Source organism: Scyliorhinus torazame, chromosome 9 (genome assembly GCF_047496885.1).
Source record: "Scyliorhinus torazame isolate Kashiwa2021f chromosome 9, sScyTor2.1, whole genome shotgun sequence".
NCBI lineage: Eukaryota > Metazoa > Chordata > Chondrichthyes > Carcharhiniformes > Scyliorhinidae > Scyliorhinus > Scyliorhinus torazame.
In genome coordinates, this window is record NC_092715.1 from 269,377,711 (window position 1) to 269,395,588 (window position 17,878).

General features: G+C 42.3%; 1 protein-coding gene across 1 annotated transcript in view; it reads right to left on the reverse strand.

Annotated features, from left to right (window-relative positions):
* Window positions 1-403: 403 nt before the first annotated feature.
* LOC140430109 (RNA exonuclease 1 homolog) overlaps window positions 404-17,878 on the reverse strand; it is a 42,809-nt gene continuing 25,334 nt past the window's right edge. Inside the window, exons 9-15 of the mRNA XM_072517625.1 lie at window positions 17,484-17,597; window positions 12,578-12,651; window positions 11,734-11,841; window positions 10,579-10,694; window positions 9,696-9,834; window positions 4,127-4,247; window positions 404-1,612 (exon numbers count right to left, since the gene is read on the reverse strand). Of these exons, the coding sequence (XP_072373726.1) occupies window positions 1,530-1,612; window positions 4,127-4,247; window positions 9,696-9,834; window positions 10,579-10,694; window positions 11,734-11,841; window positions 12,578-12,651; window positions 17,484-17,597 (755 nt within the window). The 3' untranslated portion in view covers window positions 404-1,529. The remainder of the gene's footprint in view (window positions 1,613-4,126; window positions 4,248-9,695; window positions 9,835-10,578; window positions 10,695-11,733; window positions 11,842-12,577; window positions 12,652-17,483; window positions 17,598-17,878) is intronic.

The following is a 17,878-nucleotide window of genomic DNA, read 5'->3' on the forward strand; positions in this document are numbered from 1 at the left end:
AACAGCACAACAGTAGGGCTGCTCCATAATCAGATTGATAATCCAGAGTAACAGCCTCTATCAATCCAGAGTAACAGCCTCTATCAATCCAGAGTAACAGCCTCTATCAATCCAGAGTAACAGCCTGAAACAATCCGGAGTAACAGCCTGAAACAATCCGGAGTAACAGCCTCAACCAGGAAATGGGAATTGATTATAATAGTTAATTCAATTGCATCATACATCTGTGTATTGGCTTGGTAACTTTTGATAGCATCAATTATACCCTTTTCACTCATTAATTAGATGAGCACTGTGTCATGTCACAGAAATTTGAACGGTGATGAAACAAAACAGGCAAAATGTTTCTGGCAAATTTGAGTAAACAAACACCAAACTGCTTTGATACATTTTAATAGTCCAGCTCCTTGCCAAAATATTTAAACAAGAACATTTAATGAAGATCGTAATCCATCAAGTATTATAGGACTCTTTCAAAACATTTGGCAATTTAGACAGTGGCAATTTAGACAGCATATTCAAGTCGACAAAAATTCATTTTTTTTTTTTTTTAAACAGGGAAAAAATCCCCTTGTTAAACTATACAGAACTGCTATTACTCAAGACAGTGTATCTACTTGTAAAGTGCACAATCATATCCAAGTTTTTTTCAGGAAGAACAGGACCAACAGCACAACAATAACTTCCAGTGAAAATAATTAACATTTGACATCAATGTAGTATCACAAAGCAGAAAGCTGTGCGAAGAGTAGGAAGAACATATAGAAGTTGGTAAAACTATATATTCTGGAGCACCCACCAGAAAGGGTAATGAGACACAAAGCTTCCCATAATTACAAAAAGGCCTAAAGTTTTCTGAATCATTATTTTCCTCCTTTGTACTGGACTTCACACCGTGAGCATATCCAGGCCAGATTTACTTTGCGGAGGGCAGCATGGTTTAACCAGAAGACCATAGTGATCAGTTTTTGTTTTGCAATAGCTCCTATGATTCTACTGACGGAAGTTGATTAGCTTGATGAGGTGGCTATTCATCCTGCACAGTGCCTCACTACCCATACAGAGAAATTAAATGACAAACTAGTTACATCTTTGGAAAACGGCTTTGATTTTGATTTACATGCATTTTCTTCCATGGTAGTTATGTATTGCTCAATGAACAAAATAGCTTCATTAGTATTAATTGAAGGTTAGCATTCACTACACCACACTAATTACGGGTCAGTATACAAAACAAATCCAGCTCCCTCACAAATTATGCAGCACGTCTCTCAAATGTGTGATGTGCTGGCAATATTATCTCAATCTTGGGTCTTAAAAAAAAAAAAAAAAGGACACGAGCGTCATTCACCCAATTTATTTTGTAATCAGGACCTACTGTCTTATCACCATTTCTCACCACAAACAAGAATGACATATATACACAATTCAAATGGAATTGAACAGGGCAGAGGATCATGCCTCATCCACTGGGGTGTTGCAAGTTGAAAAGCTTTGGACCATTCTTCCGCTGGCCTTTCCATGTAGTCTCACCACTTCCTGCCTTTTGCATCATGCTTCACTTTCCACATCATGAGCTCCATACATGCACGCCCCTTATCCGAGCCGTCAACTGGCGTAAGAAATGAGGAAAAGCAAATCAAATTTATTCTCCATTTCCCTCACCGCCACCACCATCTTTCATTAGACCATCGTGTTAGAATGATACAGAGCAAGAGGCCAATCGCCCATCGTGGCTGTCCAGTCTTAAAAGAGCATGTCCCATTTCCCCCCACAGCCCAGCAATTCTTTTTCCCTTTTCAAGAATTTGTCCAGTTCCCTTTAGAGAATTACTATGGAATTTGCTTACACTGAGGAAGGGACATGAGAGTTGAGGTAGAATATCAGCCTTATCCTGTTTATGTTTACCTGCCCCCTTTTCAATCATTATAATATACCCTTAGAAACAGTATTTGCTCCATCAAAAATCATGATTGAATATTACTTCCTCAGCCATCTCCACCCTGGAAAACAATTCCAGCTTCTTTAGCCTCTTGTGTGTAATGGAAGTTCCTCATACTCCTTCATGGACGTTTGATGACCAGGGGACATTTTGACCAGGAAGTACAAGCACATGGGAGTGTGGAGACGGAGCCAAGCCCAGCTCTGTACCAATGTGTAGAGACAGGCACCACCAGACAGTAGGGAATCTGGTCATTTTCCATTAACTCTGCAGCCAATTGTTCCTACACGGCTGCCGTGCATGACAAAGCAATTAAATTTGGAAATGTTTAATCTGCACTAGTCCGAGATAAGAATATATGCCTCGGAGCTTTTACAGGAATGAAATGTGCGAGAGCTAACTTTGCTGATGACATAATTATGGTTAGAAAACCAAGTTATAAAGAGCTTACAAAGGGACCTGGACAGGTTGAGTTAGTGGATAAAAGTTTGGAGATGGAGTATAATGTGGTAAAGGGTGAATGTGACCACCTTGGCAGGAACCACCTTGGCAGGAATTAAAGCAGTGTGTTACTTAAATGGAGATAGTTTACAGAATTGGATGTCCTGATGCAAAGTAACCTTTGTGGTGCATGCAAGTACAGAAAGCAAAAGGTAAGTAGAATGGAAGGGAAATAGACTAGAAAATAGTGTTTAGTGTTGCTAAAGCTGGTGTAGGGCCGGAGTAAAACTGCATCTGGAGTTGTGTAGTTTTGTTTTCCTTAAGAAAAAGGAGACAATTCAGTGATAAGCAGTTCAGAGAACGTTCACTTGACTGGCTCCTGGCATTAAGAAAGATCGGGAAAGTCATGGAATTCCCTACAGTGCAGGGGGCCATTCGGCCTATCAAGTCTGCACTGAGCCTCTGAAAGGGCACTCTATTTAGAGTCAGGCTCCCACCCTGTCCCCATAACCCCATCTAACATTTTGGACACTAAAGGGGGCAATTTAGCATGGCCAATGCTCCTAATGCACATTTTTGGACTGGAGCACCCGGAGGAGACCCACGCAGACACGGGGAGAACGTGCAGACTCCGCACTGACAGTGACCCAAGGCCGGAACTGAACCCGGGTCTTTGACATTGTGAGGCAGCGGTGCTAACCACTGTGCCACCTCATGCTTTTATTGAATAGCAGGATGGGCTGAATGGCCGACTCCTGCTCCTATTTATTAAGTTTGTGACCTGCTTCATTAAAGCTAAACATTCAGACCAGTTGCCTGGAACCGAAGCTCAGAATTCCCCTCCTAAACTTGCCACTCCTCAAGAATGAAACTTACTAGTTTGATCAAGCTTTTGGTCACCTGTTCCATGTGGCTCCGTGTTCAACTTTCCTGCTCCAGTGAAGCACATACTATAAATGCAGCATATTTTTCTCACATTGCAAAAAATAAGCTGAGGGAGAAGAATGAATTGTAGGGACCTATGGAGTTTTAGTTCATAAAATACATTACTCATTGATGCATGCAGTGCAGTTACGTTGTTTAATACAAGTGCTCCTTAATCATCTGGTATGGTTGTATCCATTACCTTGGCATGGGGTGATATCAGCACGGATTCAGACAGTAGGAGTAACTAGTGGTGTACCACAAATCTTTGGGATTCAGCTGTTTACAATCCACTATGTCAAATAACAGATAAAAAGACAGTAATGTATCCAGGTTTGCTGGTGAAACAAAGTTAGGTGGGAGGGGGAACTGTGAGGAGGATACAAAGAGGCTACACTGGGAAATAGACTGGTTAAATGAGCAGACAAGAATGTGACAGGTAGAATAGAATACGGAGAAGCATGGACGCATGAAGTTATCCATTTTGGTAGGAACAAGAGAACAGCAATTTTTATTTGCTTTTACTGCTGAGGCTGGGACACATTGGTTTTCAAAGGGACCTGGGTGTCCTTGTGCACAAATCACAAAGTTAACAATCAGACACAGCATGTGTTAGGCCTTTATTACAGAGGGATTAAAACACAAGGGTGAAGATGTTTTGCAAGTATATAGAATTTTGGTAACTATGGCTGGAGCACTGCACAGTTTTGGTCTCCTCACTCCCAAGGTAATGTGGAGTCGAGCTTACTGAACAATGGAGCATGCTCAAGGTCCAAATGGCCTCTTCCAACTCACATTAATGCTCTTAAAATTACTTACCATTGACTGGAACACTATGGTTGAGGTAATCTGCCATCAAACTCTTGAGTGCCCGCTTGTGGGGCAACCCTAAGGAATGTGGGAACACGATAGATAGGTCAATGACCATGTTGTGTATCAACTGGAAAGAAAAACAATGAGAAAGGATAAAGCCTCCAGCACAAGCTTTTTATTTGAATTGCGGACATTAATTCACATCATATAAAATGGGCACTTTCATCATGTGGAAGTACCGTCAACACGTTCTCCCGAATTACATGGATTATAAAATAATCTGCACCAATCATTTAACTCGGCAAAGCAGTTTCCAGTATTGCAATCAACAAAACTCGGTAATAAATGAAGGGGGCACACTGCGCTGAGAGATTGGTGGATACAGGATTCACATCTGGGGAACTGGATTCCAATATTTAGCATTTGCAAAACATCAAATGTGAAATGACAACTTTTCCACCTCTCTTTCTGTAAATGTTCCAACCTGCTTCTCCATTGCCGACACAAGCTCAAAACAATTCTATCACCCCCAACCAGAACTTCCTTTTCAATCGCCACACTGTTCAACAGGGCACACTAGTCCCAATTCTTTCCTCTCCATCAAACAAAATACTGTAGATGCTGCAAATCTGAAATAAAAACAGAAGATGCTGGACAAGCTCAGCAGGTCTGGCAGCACCTGCGGAGAGGGAAACAGAATTAGTGAGTCCAAAGTGATGCTCCTTGGGAAAGGACGTCCTATTGAACCCTAAACATCAACGCGAGCTTTTCCAGCATTGCCAGTTTTTAGCCATTTTCATTCCTTTCAATCAATGCAGAGACCTCACCCACCTACCCAGCCTTTGTTTGTATGTGTACACAGAAACTGGTCCTTCAGCCCAACAGTGCCATGTTGGAATTATTTATCAACGGCCATATTGTACAATAGACAGTGGCGTGGCGGCAATGTCAGGGCACTAGCCATCCAATTCCCTGGGGACACTGGTTCAAATCCCACTCAGCCCAGAATTTCAATTAATTTATAAATGTGGAAAATAAAGCTGGTCTCCAGAATGTGACCATGGAACTATCTGGTTCACCAACTCAGGGAAGGAGATCTGCATCCTGACCTAGTCTGGTCTACACGCGACTCCAGACCCACAGCAATGCCGTTGACTCTTCACTGCCTCCTGCAACGACTGAGCAAACCACGCAGCCCAAGGGCAATTAGGGATGAGCAGCAACTGCCTGCCCAGCCAGGCCTGCCCACATCCCGTGAACGAGTAAAAGAAAATCCCCGTTTCTCTGCAGCCTGCTTTGAGGTTCTTGCGAATTTGTTTACTCCTTTGTTTCTTTAATTTCTTCAATACTTTATCTGATTGCCCAATGAGATCATTTTTCATATTCTCTAAGAATCCTTATTTAATCCATTAACTTCAGCGGTGTTGATAGTTCCTCCTTCATTTCCTTTTTTAAATAATTCCGCTGACAGGTTCTCTCATCTTTCACCAACAGCGATATCAATTCATTAGGTTCTCTTCATAGACACCTCTTGGCGGGCGTCGTTTATTTTAGTTTAAATCTTTGAGCGAGCCTCACACCAGCTCACCCCTAGTTTAGCAGCAATTGCCAAACACTCAGATACAGAATCTAGATAATAGCTTGGTGTCTTTGCCCAATGCATGCAGTGGGAGTTCTGTTTCCACACGTATGCTGACGGCACTCAGCTGTATCACGCCATCATTTTTCTTGATCCTCTAGTCTCAGTAATCTGTCCCAAGCTCATTCAACACCTGGTACTGATTGAGCAGAAATTTCATCCAAGTAAATGTTGGCAAGCGTGAAGCCATTGTTTTTGCTCACGTCATACACTAGTCACCAACTTCATCCCTCTCCCTGGTTAACTGTCTGAACCTAACAGTTCGTAACCTTGTCGTCATATTTGGCCCCAAGCTCAAGTCATATTTCAACACCATCATGTAAGGCCACCTATTTCCATCTCCATATCATCTGACTCCGTCCCTGCCGCAACTCTGCCAAACTCCTCATGCTTACCTTCATTACCTCTAGACTGACGATTCAAAAATTCTCCTTGCTGACTTTCCATCGTTCAATTTAGCCCCGTTGGTATTTATGGCATGGTTGTGGAGTGTATATAGGGGGCAGGGGCAGTAATAATGGCTAGCAGACTTCAATGACCATTAGGTCATTCTCCATAAATTTGGACCTATCCCAAACCACCTCATACTAAACTCTGGTCACCCATCAGCCCTGTGCTGACTCACATTGGTTCCAGGGTCAACAATGCCTCAATTCTAAAATTCTCATTCTAGTTTTGAATTAATGCCCTCGTACACTTGCCATCTCTAACCATGTTCAGAACTACAACCCTCAGCCCGTCTCTTCCAAATCACATGCCTGATTTTAATCACCCAATGGCAACCAAACCTTCAGCTCCTTCAACCCTCAACTTCTCTGCATCTCTCTTTCGTGCAGTGCATCCCCCTCCTTCTTAAAAATCCACCAGTGAACAAAATTTTGGTCATCTGTCCTAATATCTCCACACATGGTTCAGAGTCCAACTTTGCTGGATCACTCAGCTGGCTGGACAGCTGGTTAGTGATGCAGGGCGAGGCCAGGAGCGTGGGTTCAACTCCCCGCACCGGCTGAGGTTATTCATGAAGGTCTCACCTTCTCAACCTTGCCCCTCGCCTGAGGTGTGGTGACCCTCAGGTTAAATCACCACCAGTCAGCTCCCCCTCAAAGGGGAAAGCAGCCTGTGGTCACCTGGGACTATGGCGACTTTACACTTGCAAGCAACAGCTCTTGGATTCCAATTGCCAACTTCTCATATGACACAACTGTAGGTCTGCTTTCACTAAACATTAATAGTCCTTTTATTCTTCTAGACCTTTTATTCTCCCAGGGCATTGCAAAGATGATTTCATTTGATTAATCAAGATAAGTAAGCCATCAGGCCAAGAGTTAATTGGTACTTAGCTCAATCTCAAGCCAAAGCCTGTTCTTGAAATCTGATTGTTATCTTTGAACCCTCAAGTAGGCCTTTATTCACTGCCTTGCATCAAATGTGGAGATTCTCTGGCAAACTACCTATTCCAAGTTACTTGACAATTCCTGGAACACCTTCTCGTAATTGCCATTTGAGTTCACGTTGAATCCGAGTAACTAAATCTCAGAATGCCCAGAGCTAGATTACTAAATGCTGACAGTCGATTGCAGATGCAGTGTGGTTTAAAATGAAGCTCTGTTTCCAAATTTGGCTGCGGCATGTAGTTTCTGATAAAGATGCATAAAATACAGCCATAATCATGTTCACATGTTGGCAAATTTCAAACTGCCCTCGAGAGAATCTGATATGGTCTAGGCTAAAATTTGCTAATAGCTGCCTTCAAATTGCACAAAATATTTTATGTTGGCGGTAGCAAATCCCAAACATTCAGGTCTCCCACAACCAGTCACCAGCACAAATCAAACTTGGTCACAATTCAGGCAAAATCCCAGTGAAGAAAATCCCCGTGAACAAATATCCAGTGCCTCCACCCAATTATATCCAACATGGCAGAGAGGCTACAGAAGAATTTTGCAAGGGCAAATTAGAAACAGCAGTGTCTAGTTGAGTGCAGCCTGGATGGGAGCTGATGTAACACTGTTTAAACTGTTCACTAAACTATGGCACTGACCTGCCTAAATAACTACATAAATGCAAGTTCACACTTTACATTGGTTAATAATGTTGCTCGACAAGGTATGTTCAGTGGAAGCTATTGGTGCATCAGATGGAGAAGGTTTGGCCCCGTGTCATCCAAGATTATCTGTTCAGGTCTCTGGAGAGAAGCGCAATGCTGGAGCGCAATGCTGGCACCATTGATCCAAGGTTAGTTTCCCTGCATTCTCACTGTTGAAAACGGATTACATCAAGTTCAGCAGCACTCACCCAACGTTTATTTTTCGACAAAGCGGTGAATTAAAAAATACAAAATGTGCTTTGCTTTCCGGATTTTAACAGGAACACTGAACGCTGCCTGTTTGAGGCCACAGACCTTCATTTTTAGCTCTCAAGAAACTATGTTAGCACGATAAAAGGCAACTTCTTGCTCTATTTTTAAATCTGTGATTACATAAGCCTTTAAGAAATCATTTAAAGGGTACAACCCCCTTTTTAAAATGGGCAAATACTGCTTTGGTTGGGGAGACAGAAGCTTTTGTCACAAAGTGAAATAGGGGTTTGAAGCTACTTCATCACATCTGCTGTTCCTAAACTAAAGAAGTGGATCCGCATGGAGTAGTCAATTTGAAAAAGCTCATTAGGCAAAGGAATAGCGACTACCCCAGGTGTTTGAACCCATTTCATTTGGACATTGATTGTGGCAGTTTCACTCATTACAGTGTACAAAAACATTGATTTAATTGACAGAATTAACAGTTAGTCGGTTCAAGCTCAGACTTTTCTGATGACTGCACTAGGAAAAGCAATCTTAAAAAGTCAATGCAAGATCGGAAAGAATCATTTGAGAACTGCAAGATGCAATCTATGTATAGGGGGCCAAGGAATGAAAATCTTTACAAAGGCAAAATAATTAGAAGATGCTTAGAGTTCTAATGCACATCATAGTTTACTGGAATGGGTCTAGTCAAAACAGATTGTCCAGACATTACTGTGGATTAAGTGATAGCACTCCCACTTTAGAGAAGGGACTATTTTCCCCACATAAAATGTCTAAAAGATTGGTTTAGGTATTATTCCATCAGGTCAAAATCTTAAACATCTCTGGGAACGATTGGATTACTGCAGATTGGTGGTCTCCTTATTTGAGGGGCATTGGAGGCAGTTCAAAGGAGGTTCACTAGATTAATTCCAGAGACGGGGGATTTGTCATAGGAGGAGATATTAAACGGTTTAGGCCTATCGAGTTTAGAAGAATAAGGGGAGGTCAAATTGAGGTATGCAAGATGACAAAAGGTATGGTTAAAGTAGACGTGGAGCAGATGCTTCCTCGTGGCATTCTAGAGCGAGAGGTCGTAGTCCCAGGATAAGAGGTAGCAAGTTTAAAACAGATTTGGATTCCCCAAAGGGTTGTTAATCAGTGGAATTCGCTACCCCAAGAGTGCGGTGGATGCTGGGACATTGACTAAATTTAAGGAGGAGTTAGACAGATTTTTTAAATTGGTGATGGGTTGAAGGGTTATGGAGAACAGGCAGGACGGTGGAGTTTAGGCCAGGATGAGATGGATTGACTGACTGATTTGATTTATTGCCCACATGTACCAAGCACAGTGAAGTCTTTTCCTGCAGCAGAGATCGGTCAGATCAGCCATGATCGAATGGCAGAGCAGACTCGATGGGCCAAATAGCCTAGTTCTGCTCCCATATCTTATGAACAGGTTGATGCATGTTCCAAATCATAGTTAATTGCTCACAAAACCATATCAAAGACAACCCCCCCCCCCCCAGAAAAATAGAATAAGTTTTGAAAAGCTTTTAAAGACCCAGCAATATTGGGGCAGATTTTTAAAAAAGTTTTGCTTAAAGTGCCATTTAAGTCCTTTAATTTCTCTGCAAATGAAAGACTCTTACCTTGAGTGCAAGGAAGTCTTTGTCCAAACTATGGCCAATCAAAACAGTGTCAGCACTGAGCATGCCCAGTAACACTGATTGAACATCAGAGATAGTTGTTTTTGCATTCATCAAGTCCTCTCGAGTCACACCAGAAAACCTACAAATTGGAAGTTCAAAACTGATCATTGGCAAACTGTAAAGACTTTTGTTAACTGCAAGGAGTTTATGTTTTGTTTAAGAAAAGCAAGAGCTCTTGCTGCATTCAACGTGATGTGTCCCAAAGAATGTGGGGAACAAGTGCAGGATAGGAGGAGCTGTTCCTTGTACAAGACCAAATTTTAAAAAAAAATTTTTTTTAATTTTTTTTTTAATAAAGGATTTCTTATTTCATTGCACAATGCTGAGGAATCTTCCCATGTTAACATCACTAATTAGTACTCAAACTCAGTAGTGTGTTAAATATGGCTACCCAAAAACTGAGTGTGCCATGCATCAATTTTAACTGAAAATATAAATAACCGACCTGGACAATTTGCACTGGCACAAATGTGTAACCTGACTAGTTGTCAGCTTTGCACGTTAGTCTATTCCTGCTCTGTGATCCTTGACCCCACCCGATCCCAAACGACATGAACCACACAACTCAAATCCAGCATGGCCTCAGTCCCGAGGTTGGTGATTGAGACATTGTACTCATATGTTTAAATGTTTACTTAGTTTATTCTGCAAATATATTTGTAGTCAATACAACTTTTCCTCAGTCAGCTCAATTCTTCAAGAACAGTTGCGGCAGGACTTTATTAAAAAAATGTTTAAAGTTGTAATCACCCTGGGAATGTTTGGATATTTCCCCTCCACCTATTAAAACACGAACATCAGCGTTTTCCAACGTGATGCTTACCTGGTGTTGTAATCAATCACTTCATTTTCAGGTTTAACAAACACGTCATAGACCACTTTGAGATTGGCGTTGATCACACTTACATGGGAAAGCTCCCCTCCTCGTTTAGTGTAGCACTGGAATAGGGGGAGATACAGATGGGAGATCAGAGTTCAACCAATGTTGCAAATCACTTTGGGTCAGTTCTACCTTTGTAAGAATGCAGGCATTAACATTTTACAGGAGATAAATTGCAGGAGGCCTTTCACCCTATTCAACAAGATCATGGATGATCGTCTAACTCCACCTTCTATCCCCATATCCATTAATTCCACTGATACCCAAAAGCTTTTGAACTTGGCAGGTAGAAATCAGCAGGCAGTGAAGAACACGTCCCACTCGGTGCCAGGACAGTCCATCATTAGCGTCCTAATCGCTGCCCCGCCCTGTTGCAAACTCAGCACAGGCTCAAAATAAGAGACTTTGGTTATAAACAGACAAATTCAACCAGAGTGACCAAGAAGGAAATGCTATTAATAGTTGGACTGTTTAATGACTTCAGTTTTACTAATACTTAACATGAAAATTTGCAAACTCTTTTGAAGACTGGATGTTGGGCAAACAAATTAGACCGTAGCAGGCACTGAAGTGGAGCAAAGCAGAGTAGAGAGAGAACCAAACTTCAGTCTAGGTGCTGAAATTCAGCCCTTGCCGACAAGTGAGGTGAAGGGTGGGGACAGCAGGAGAAGGAATCATGCTGAGGGGCTCCAAAGATGACAGGAAGAGACTATATTGGTAACACTGTTCTAGCTGTAATCAGATAGACAAGGCAAACAGAGGCACCAAGACAGATGATGATAGTGTGATGGCCTATGTCAAAATCTGCAGAGGAACCCAAGGAAGAATAATACACCATGGTCACAGTCAGCGAATGTTACTCAGGATTTTGATCAAATGGTTTTAATGTAGTGGAGAGTGAACGCGGATGAATCTGGGATGTGACAAGTTGAGGTACTCTAGTAGAACCTGAAGATCTAGGTTAAAGATTTCTTTACTGCCAGTTACCCATGATCATCAATAGCAGCTTCAGTGTCTAATTGACCCAAGTACAGAGCAATTTTATAACACCGAAAAGGTGAAAATATTATATTTGGGGAAGGGCACCACTTTACTCACCATTTCAGAGCTCACTGCGTAAACACCAGGATTCCCATCAAGTGGGAGCAGTTTAAGGAAAGTCTTCACAAAACCATCAAGGTTTTCTTTTCGAATGTAGACATGTAACTACACAAAGGACAACTGATAATTAATACCAAATACTCTGGGAAAAATCAATCCAGTTAACGCAGATTAGACTAGAATGAAGCTACTCCACTGAGAACACATCTTACAAAATGTGTTCATTCAACATGAAAATGAAATGAAATGAAAATTGCTTATTGTCACAAGTAGGCTTCAAATGAAGTTACTGTGAAAAGCCCCTAGTCACCACATTCCAGTGCCTGTTCAGGGAGGCTGGTACGGGAATTGAACCGTGCTGCTGGCCTGCCTTGGTCTGCTTTCAAAGCCAGCGATTTAGCCCAGTGTGCTAAACCAGCCCCATTAATTGATAAACTCCTAGATCTTCAATACTAATCACACAAAAGGTGAAGATATTATCCCCTTACTTACAGCCCAGTGGTTCAAGGTGATGACTGACTGAGTGGCTAGGGGATGGAGTTTGCGGTGAGGATAGGGGACAATGGTTTTGGTCTTCCCAATGTTTTAATTGGAGGAGGATGTGTCAACTCATCTAAGACTGGATGCCAGACAAGCAAGCAGTGGACGGAACGAGAGTCGTGTTGACGATAAAACAAGGTGTTCAATATATATTTTCCCTACTGAATCTCCACAGCTACCTATAAAATGTGTAGGTGTCCTGGGATATCGTAAAATTCTTAGTAGAGTATTCTCGAAAGAGAAAAACAAATTGCGCTCCAAACCACTTGCCATTCAGATTTTCTGAGGTTTGTTTTTATACCTTAGCAATCTGACATCCAGCAGAGCCCAAAGATCCTCCACAGCAGCCATATCGAGCATCCCATCCACTGGACACTGGAATTTAAACAGCTCATTATAATGGAGAAAGAAAAATCTCATTTCTTTTGTTGCAAACTTGAAACAAAACTGGACATTGCAATGGATATTTCATTCAGCATCATTAGGACAAATAATGTGTTCGCATATTGGGAGCATGTTATGTATCGAATCAGAAGAAATAAAGAAGGCGAGAATTAAATGGTAACTTACAAGGTTTGTAGAATGGTGATACGAGTAATATGAAAAAGGATTTGGAAGCTAATTAAGGGAGGACAGAAAAAGATTGGCAATTAACAATCTCCCAGTATCTGCATGGATTTCCTCCGGGTGCTGCGGTTTCCTCCCACAGGTCCCAAAAGAAGTGTTTGTTCGGTGAATTGGACATTCTGAATTCTCCGTGTACCGAACAGGTGCCGGAATGTGGTGACTAGAGGATCTTCACAGTAACTTCATTGCAGTGTTAATGTAAGCCTACTTGTGACAATAATAAAGATTTATATAGATGTTCCTCTCAAGATGGGTGGGTGGGGTCACCCAGATTCAGACGTGAACTAGTATGCAACTAAATGAGGAAATATTAGAGATGCTATTTTTCTCCATTCTTAGGGAGTTCCAGAAGGTAGATATGACAGGCAGAGTGAGAAGGGAAAGAAAGTTCTAAGATAACATTATTATGGAATGTGCAAAAAAATAAACAGACCATGTAAACAACCTTCAGAGCAGAAAACGAGTGGAGTGGTATGGTTTGGGGAGGTTACGCAGATAGAGAGAGGCTGCAGCCTTCAGGGAATTTTGAAAACGAGTGAATTTTTGAAGGGGTTTCTGGACCTAAGTCAGCTGGCACAATGTTAAATCACGACAAGCAATAAGAAGACAGTGGAAAATAACTCAACTGTTAGTATCCCCAGAACAAATTCAAACATCTGATAGCAAGAAGCCAATCTACCTGAACCACAGGTTATATTTGTGTTTGTACGATGATAATAGGGATAAGCTTCATATTTAAATCTGCTGCCAAATAATTAAGGAAATCCAGCATGGATTCATTAGGGGAAAACCATGTTTAACTAACTTGGAGTTTTTGAAGAGATAAAAGGTTGATAAGGCCGCCGCTGTTGAGATGTTTTCGAAAGGCATTTGACAATGTCACACTACGCACTTGAGCAAAATTCAAGCTCATGGAATAAAAGGGAAAGCAAGCATCGGAATAACAAATTGTCCGAGTAACAGGAAACAGACAGTAGTGATGAATAATTGTTTTTCAGATTAGAGGAAGGTTTGAGGTGGAGGGGTCAGTATTGGGACCCCTGCTATTTCTTCTATATACTGATGACCTAGACTGTGGTGTGCAGAACACGGTTTGAAAATTTGCAGATGATACAAAGACTGGAAGCAGGGTCATCGCTGAGGGGGACAGTCTTGAACCTCAAGTGTTATGGGCCAGGGTTTAGAGAACCCCAAAGTGTATCATGGAGTTCACCTGACCCACAACCTTTACTAGATTGTGGTAAGGGGAGCACACGGCCCACTCTACAGGTGTGGCACAGCAGAAATGGAAAAGCATTTTTTAAAGCAAAACAATGTTTATTCTATGAATTCAAGTTAACCCTTTTGAAACATAGTGAACATCTTAGCAACCATCATTTCAAATACAACTTCCAAAGAATACAACACTAAGTAATGCTTGCGCTGTCCTTTTAACATCTGGAAGACTTACAGAAGAAACACCTTTTGACAGAAGCACATCAGGTTAAAGTCACTACTGAAAACATTTAGAATTCGGAATTCGCCAAATGATCAAAAGATAATCTTTTCGTGGCAGAGAGAACAGCAGTACAGCTGCTCTGTCTGGCTTCAGCTCCCACACTCTTGACATCACTGCAGTAGTAAACAGCCATCTCACTACAGATATTTATATACACGCCCATTTCTTAAAGGTACTTTCACATGACACTCAGATAAAAGACATATTGGTGGATTTAGCAGACAAGTGGCAGATGAAGTTCAATCCATAGTTGATTGATGTACACAAGTCATTGAAGGTGGCAGAGCATGTTGAGAGCAGTTAATAAACCAAATAGTATCTTAAAAGAGTAAGGAAGTCACATTGAACTTGTGTATGATACTGATTAGGCTTCATCATGGGCATGGGAATGATGTGAAGGCATCGGAGAGAGTACAGAGGACATTCACAGGACTGAGTCCAAGGATAAAGAGCTGTAGCTATGAGGATAAATTGGAGAGGTTAAGACTGTTTTTCTTGGAGAAAAGAAGGCCAAGAGGAGACTTGAGGTATTCAAGATCCTGTGGGGTATGGACAGGAGAAAGAGTGAGAAACTGTTCCCTCTAAAGAGAGCATCAAGAACTAGAGGGCATAGACTCAAAGTAATTGGCAAAAGGAGTGGAAGTGATGTGAGGAAAATCTTTTTCCAGAGGGTGATAGGAAACTGAAACAAACTTTGAGAGGGGGGGGGGGGGGGGGGGAAAGAGGAGGAAGGTTCGATCGGGGTATTCAAAAGGGAATCGGATTATCATCTGAAAAGAGTGTTCAAGGTTATGGGGATAAGACAGGGGAGTGGGATTGGTAGAATGCTCTTTCAGAGAGCCAGTGCAAAATGGGCTGAATGGTCTCCCTTGTCACTGTAAAGATTGTGATTGTAAAATATGGAATACTAATTGCAGATATAAACTTGCTACGCTGTACGGTAACTGAAGACATTGAACTAAAATTGTTAAGAATGAAAGATAGCCCAAGATGTTGAAATCCATTAAGTTTGTGCATCATTAATAAATTTGACATGTACTTGTAGCAATTGTGCAATGGTAGAAATTGTGTTAATTTGAATATTGTAAATAATGTAGTTTAGTTAATATTTAGTTGGTGTGAAACTATACCTTTGATGTTAATCACACGCGGTATTGTGTAGTATTTGTGGGCATCCTCAGTTAAGCAAAATACTTCTGACCATGTAAACAATGTAATTTCAAAGCAAATTACGTCTGTGTACACAGTCCAGTTACGGTGTACACAGTCCAGTTACGGTGTACACAGTCCAGTTACGGTGTATAGAAGTCAGTTAAAAAAAAAAAAAAGGGCAAAGATTTGTCAAACACCTTTCAATGTATATGAAATGAAATGAAAATTGTTTATTGTCACAAGTAGGTTTCAAATGATGTTACGGTGAAAACCCCTCGTCGCCACATTCCGGCGAATATCTGAAATTCAGACATTGGCTCAGAATTTGGTGGAATGAGACATCTCCGCCCCGTTAGACATTTTACCCTCATCATTCGACTCCATATAACTTGCTGGGAGTGAGTTGATAACAGCAGTGAGAGCAATGGAGCATCTGGGAGCACCAAAGGAACAGAAGAATAGCAGAAAAGGAAATTAGGAGCAGAAAAAGAAATAAGGTGGGGTAATAAACATTGGATTAATGGATTAAGATTTTTTTTTATTTTTTAAATTAAAGTAAACAACATTTTAAATTTAAAACGTTAATATCCAACAACTTACTACCTGCAGGAATGAGAATCCTTAGTTTAAAATTATTCCTTTTCGGTGCTAGAAATGTTGAATGCCATCACAGAAACAAATCTCCTTATAAAAAGGTCCTTACACTGTTAAGTACCAGTCCTAACTTTGTGGCACATTTAATGAGAGGTCAAGGATGAGCCAGTGTTGTCACCCAGCAACCAGTGACAAATTACAACTCTTTGTGCATTTCTCCCTCAAAGTTGCTGACAATTTGATCAATAATAGCAAGCTCCATTAAACTAATTATTGTTTTGACAGAAAGTTCTGGCCCACATATGGTTAGCACAGTGGCTTCACAGCTCCAGGGTCCCAGGTTTGATCCCCCGCTTGGGTCACTGTCTGTGCAGAGTCTGCACATTCTCCCCGTGTGTGCGTGGGTTTGCTCCGGGTGCTCCGGTTTCCTCCCCCAGTCCAAAGATGTGCAGGTTAGGTGGATTGGCTATGCTAAATTGCCCTTAGTGTCCAAAAATATTAGGTGGGATTACTGGGTTACAGGGATAGGGTGGAGGCAAGGGCTTAAGTAGGTTGCTCTTTCCAAGGGTAGGTGCAGACTCGATGGGCCGAATGGCCTCCTTCTGCGCTGTAAATTCCACTTAGTGAGATTTATCATACACCATGGGCGGGATTCTCCCAGCACTGGGCGGAGAATCCCCGCAACTGGGACACGCCACCCCGACGCCGCCACACGATTCTCCTGTACCCGGTACGCGGCCGGGCAGCCGATTCTCCGGACCGGATGGGCCGAGCGGCCGCTCTACAAAGGCAGAGTCCTGCCGGCGCCGTCCACACCTGGTCGCAGCCGGCGGGAACTCTGCGTGCAGGGTCGGGGGGGCGGAGAAAAAAAAAAAAAAAAAAAAAAAAAAGAGAGCCCACCGATCGGCAGGCCTGCCTCTCGCTCCCCGGGCCTATTTTCTTCCGCGCCGGCCGCTGAACCCCCGCGCCATGTTACGTAGGGGCCGGCGCGTTGAGGGAGGCCACCGCGCATGTGCAGGTTGGCGCCAGAGCCACTGCGCATGCGCGGATCCAGGGGCGCACAGTTCACGCCAGGATGGGAGGCTGGAGCGGCGTGATCCGCTCCAGCACCATGCTGGCCCCCCCCGTAGGGGCCAGAATCGGTACTCCCAGCGGCCCGTTCACGGCGTCGTGAAGTGCGACGGCGTTGACACTGCCGCCGAATGGGAGAATCCCGCCCATAATCTTGCATGGAGAAATGAGATTTATTTTCCATATAAACACACTTGAGAAAATATACTTTTATTGCGCAGTTTAAACACACGAATTTTAAAAAATATATAAACACAACATTCACCTTGCCGCTGAATTATCCTTCCCCAGTGGTGGCGACATTCCTCCTTGGAGATATAACTTCCTTCCGGAGTCACAGAAAACGACCTCCCACACCGATTGCAAACCCGGATCAATGCTTAAATTAAATAAAAATTACAAAATGAACCTTTTGCTCAAAACGTCATCTCGGTATCTTAGATACACAGTACCAAAGATTTCTCAACGGTCCCAGAATGCAAACCATTGGAGGCAGACCACATAAGACTAAAGGGCAGCACAGAGCAAACCAATCACATGGTGAGGCACCAGTAGAGTGACAATCATTTTGCTGGTAGTGGAAACGAACGGCTCCATTCGTGGTTACCCACAATCGGGCCATGGATTTAACTGGGCAGTCCTCTCATTGGCTTCTTTCCC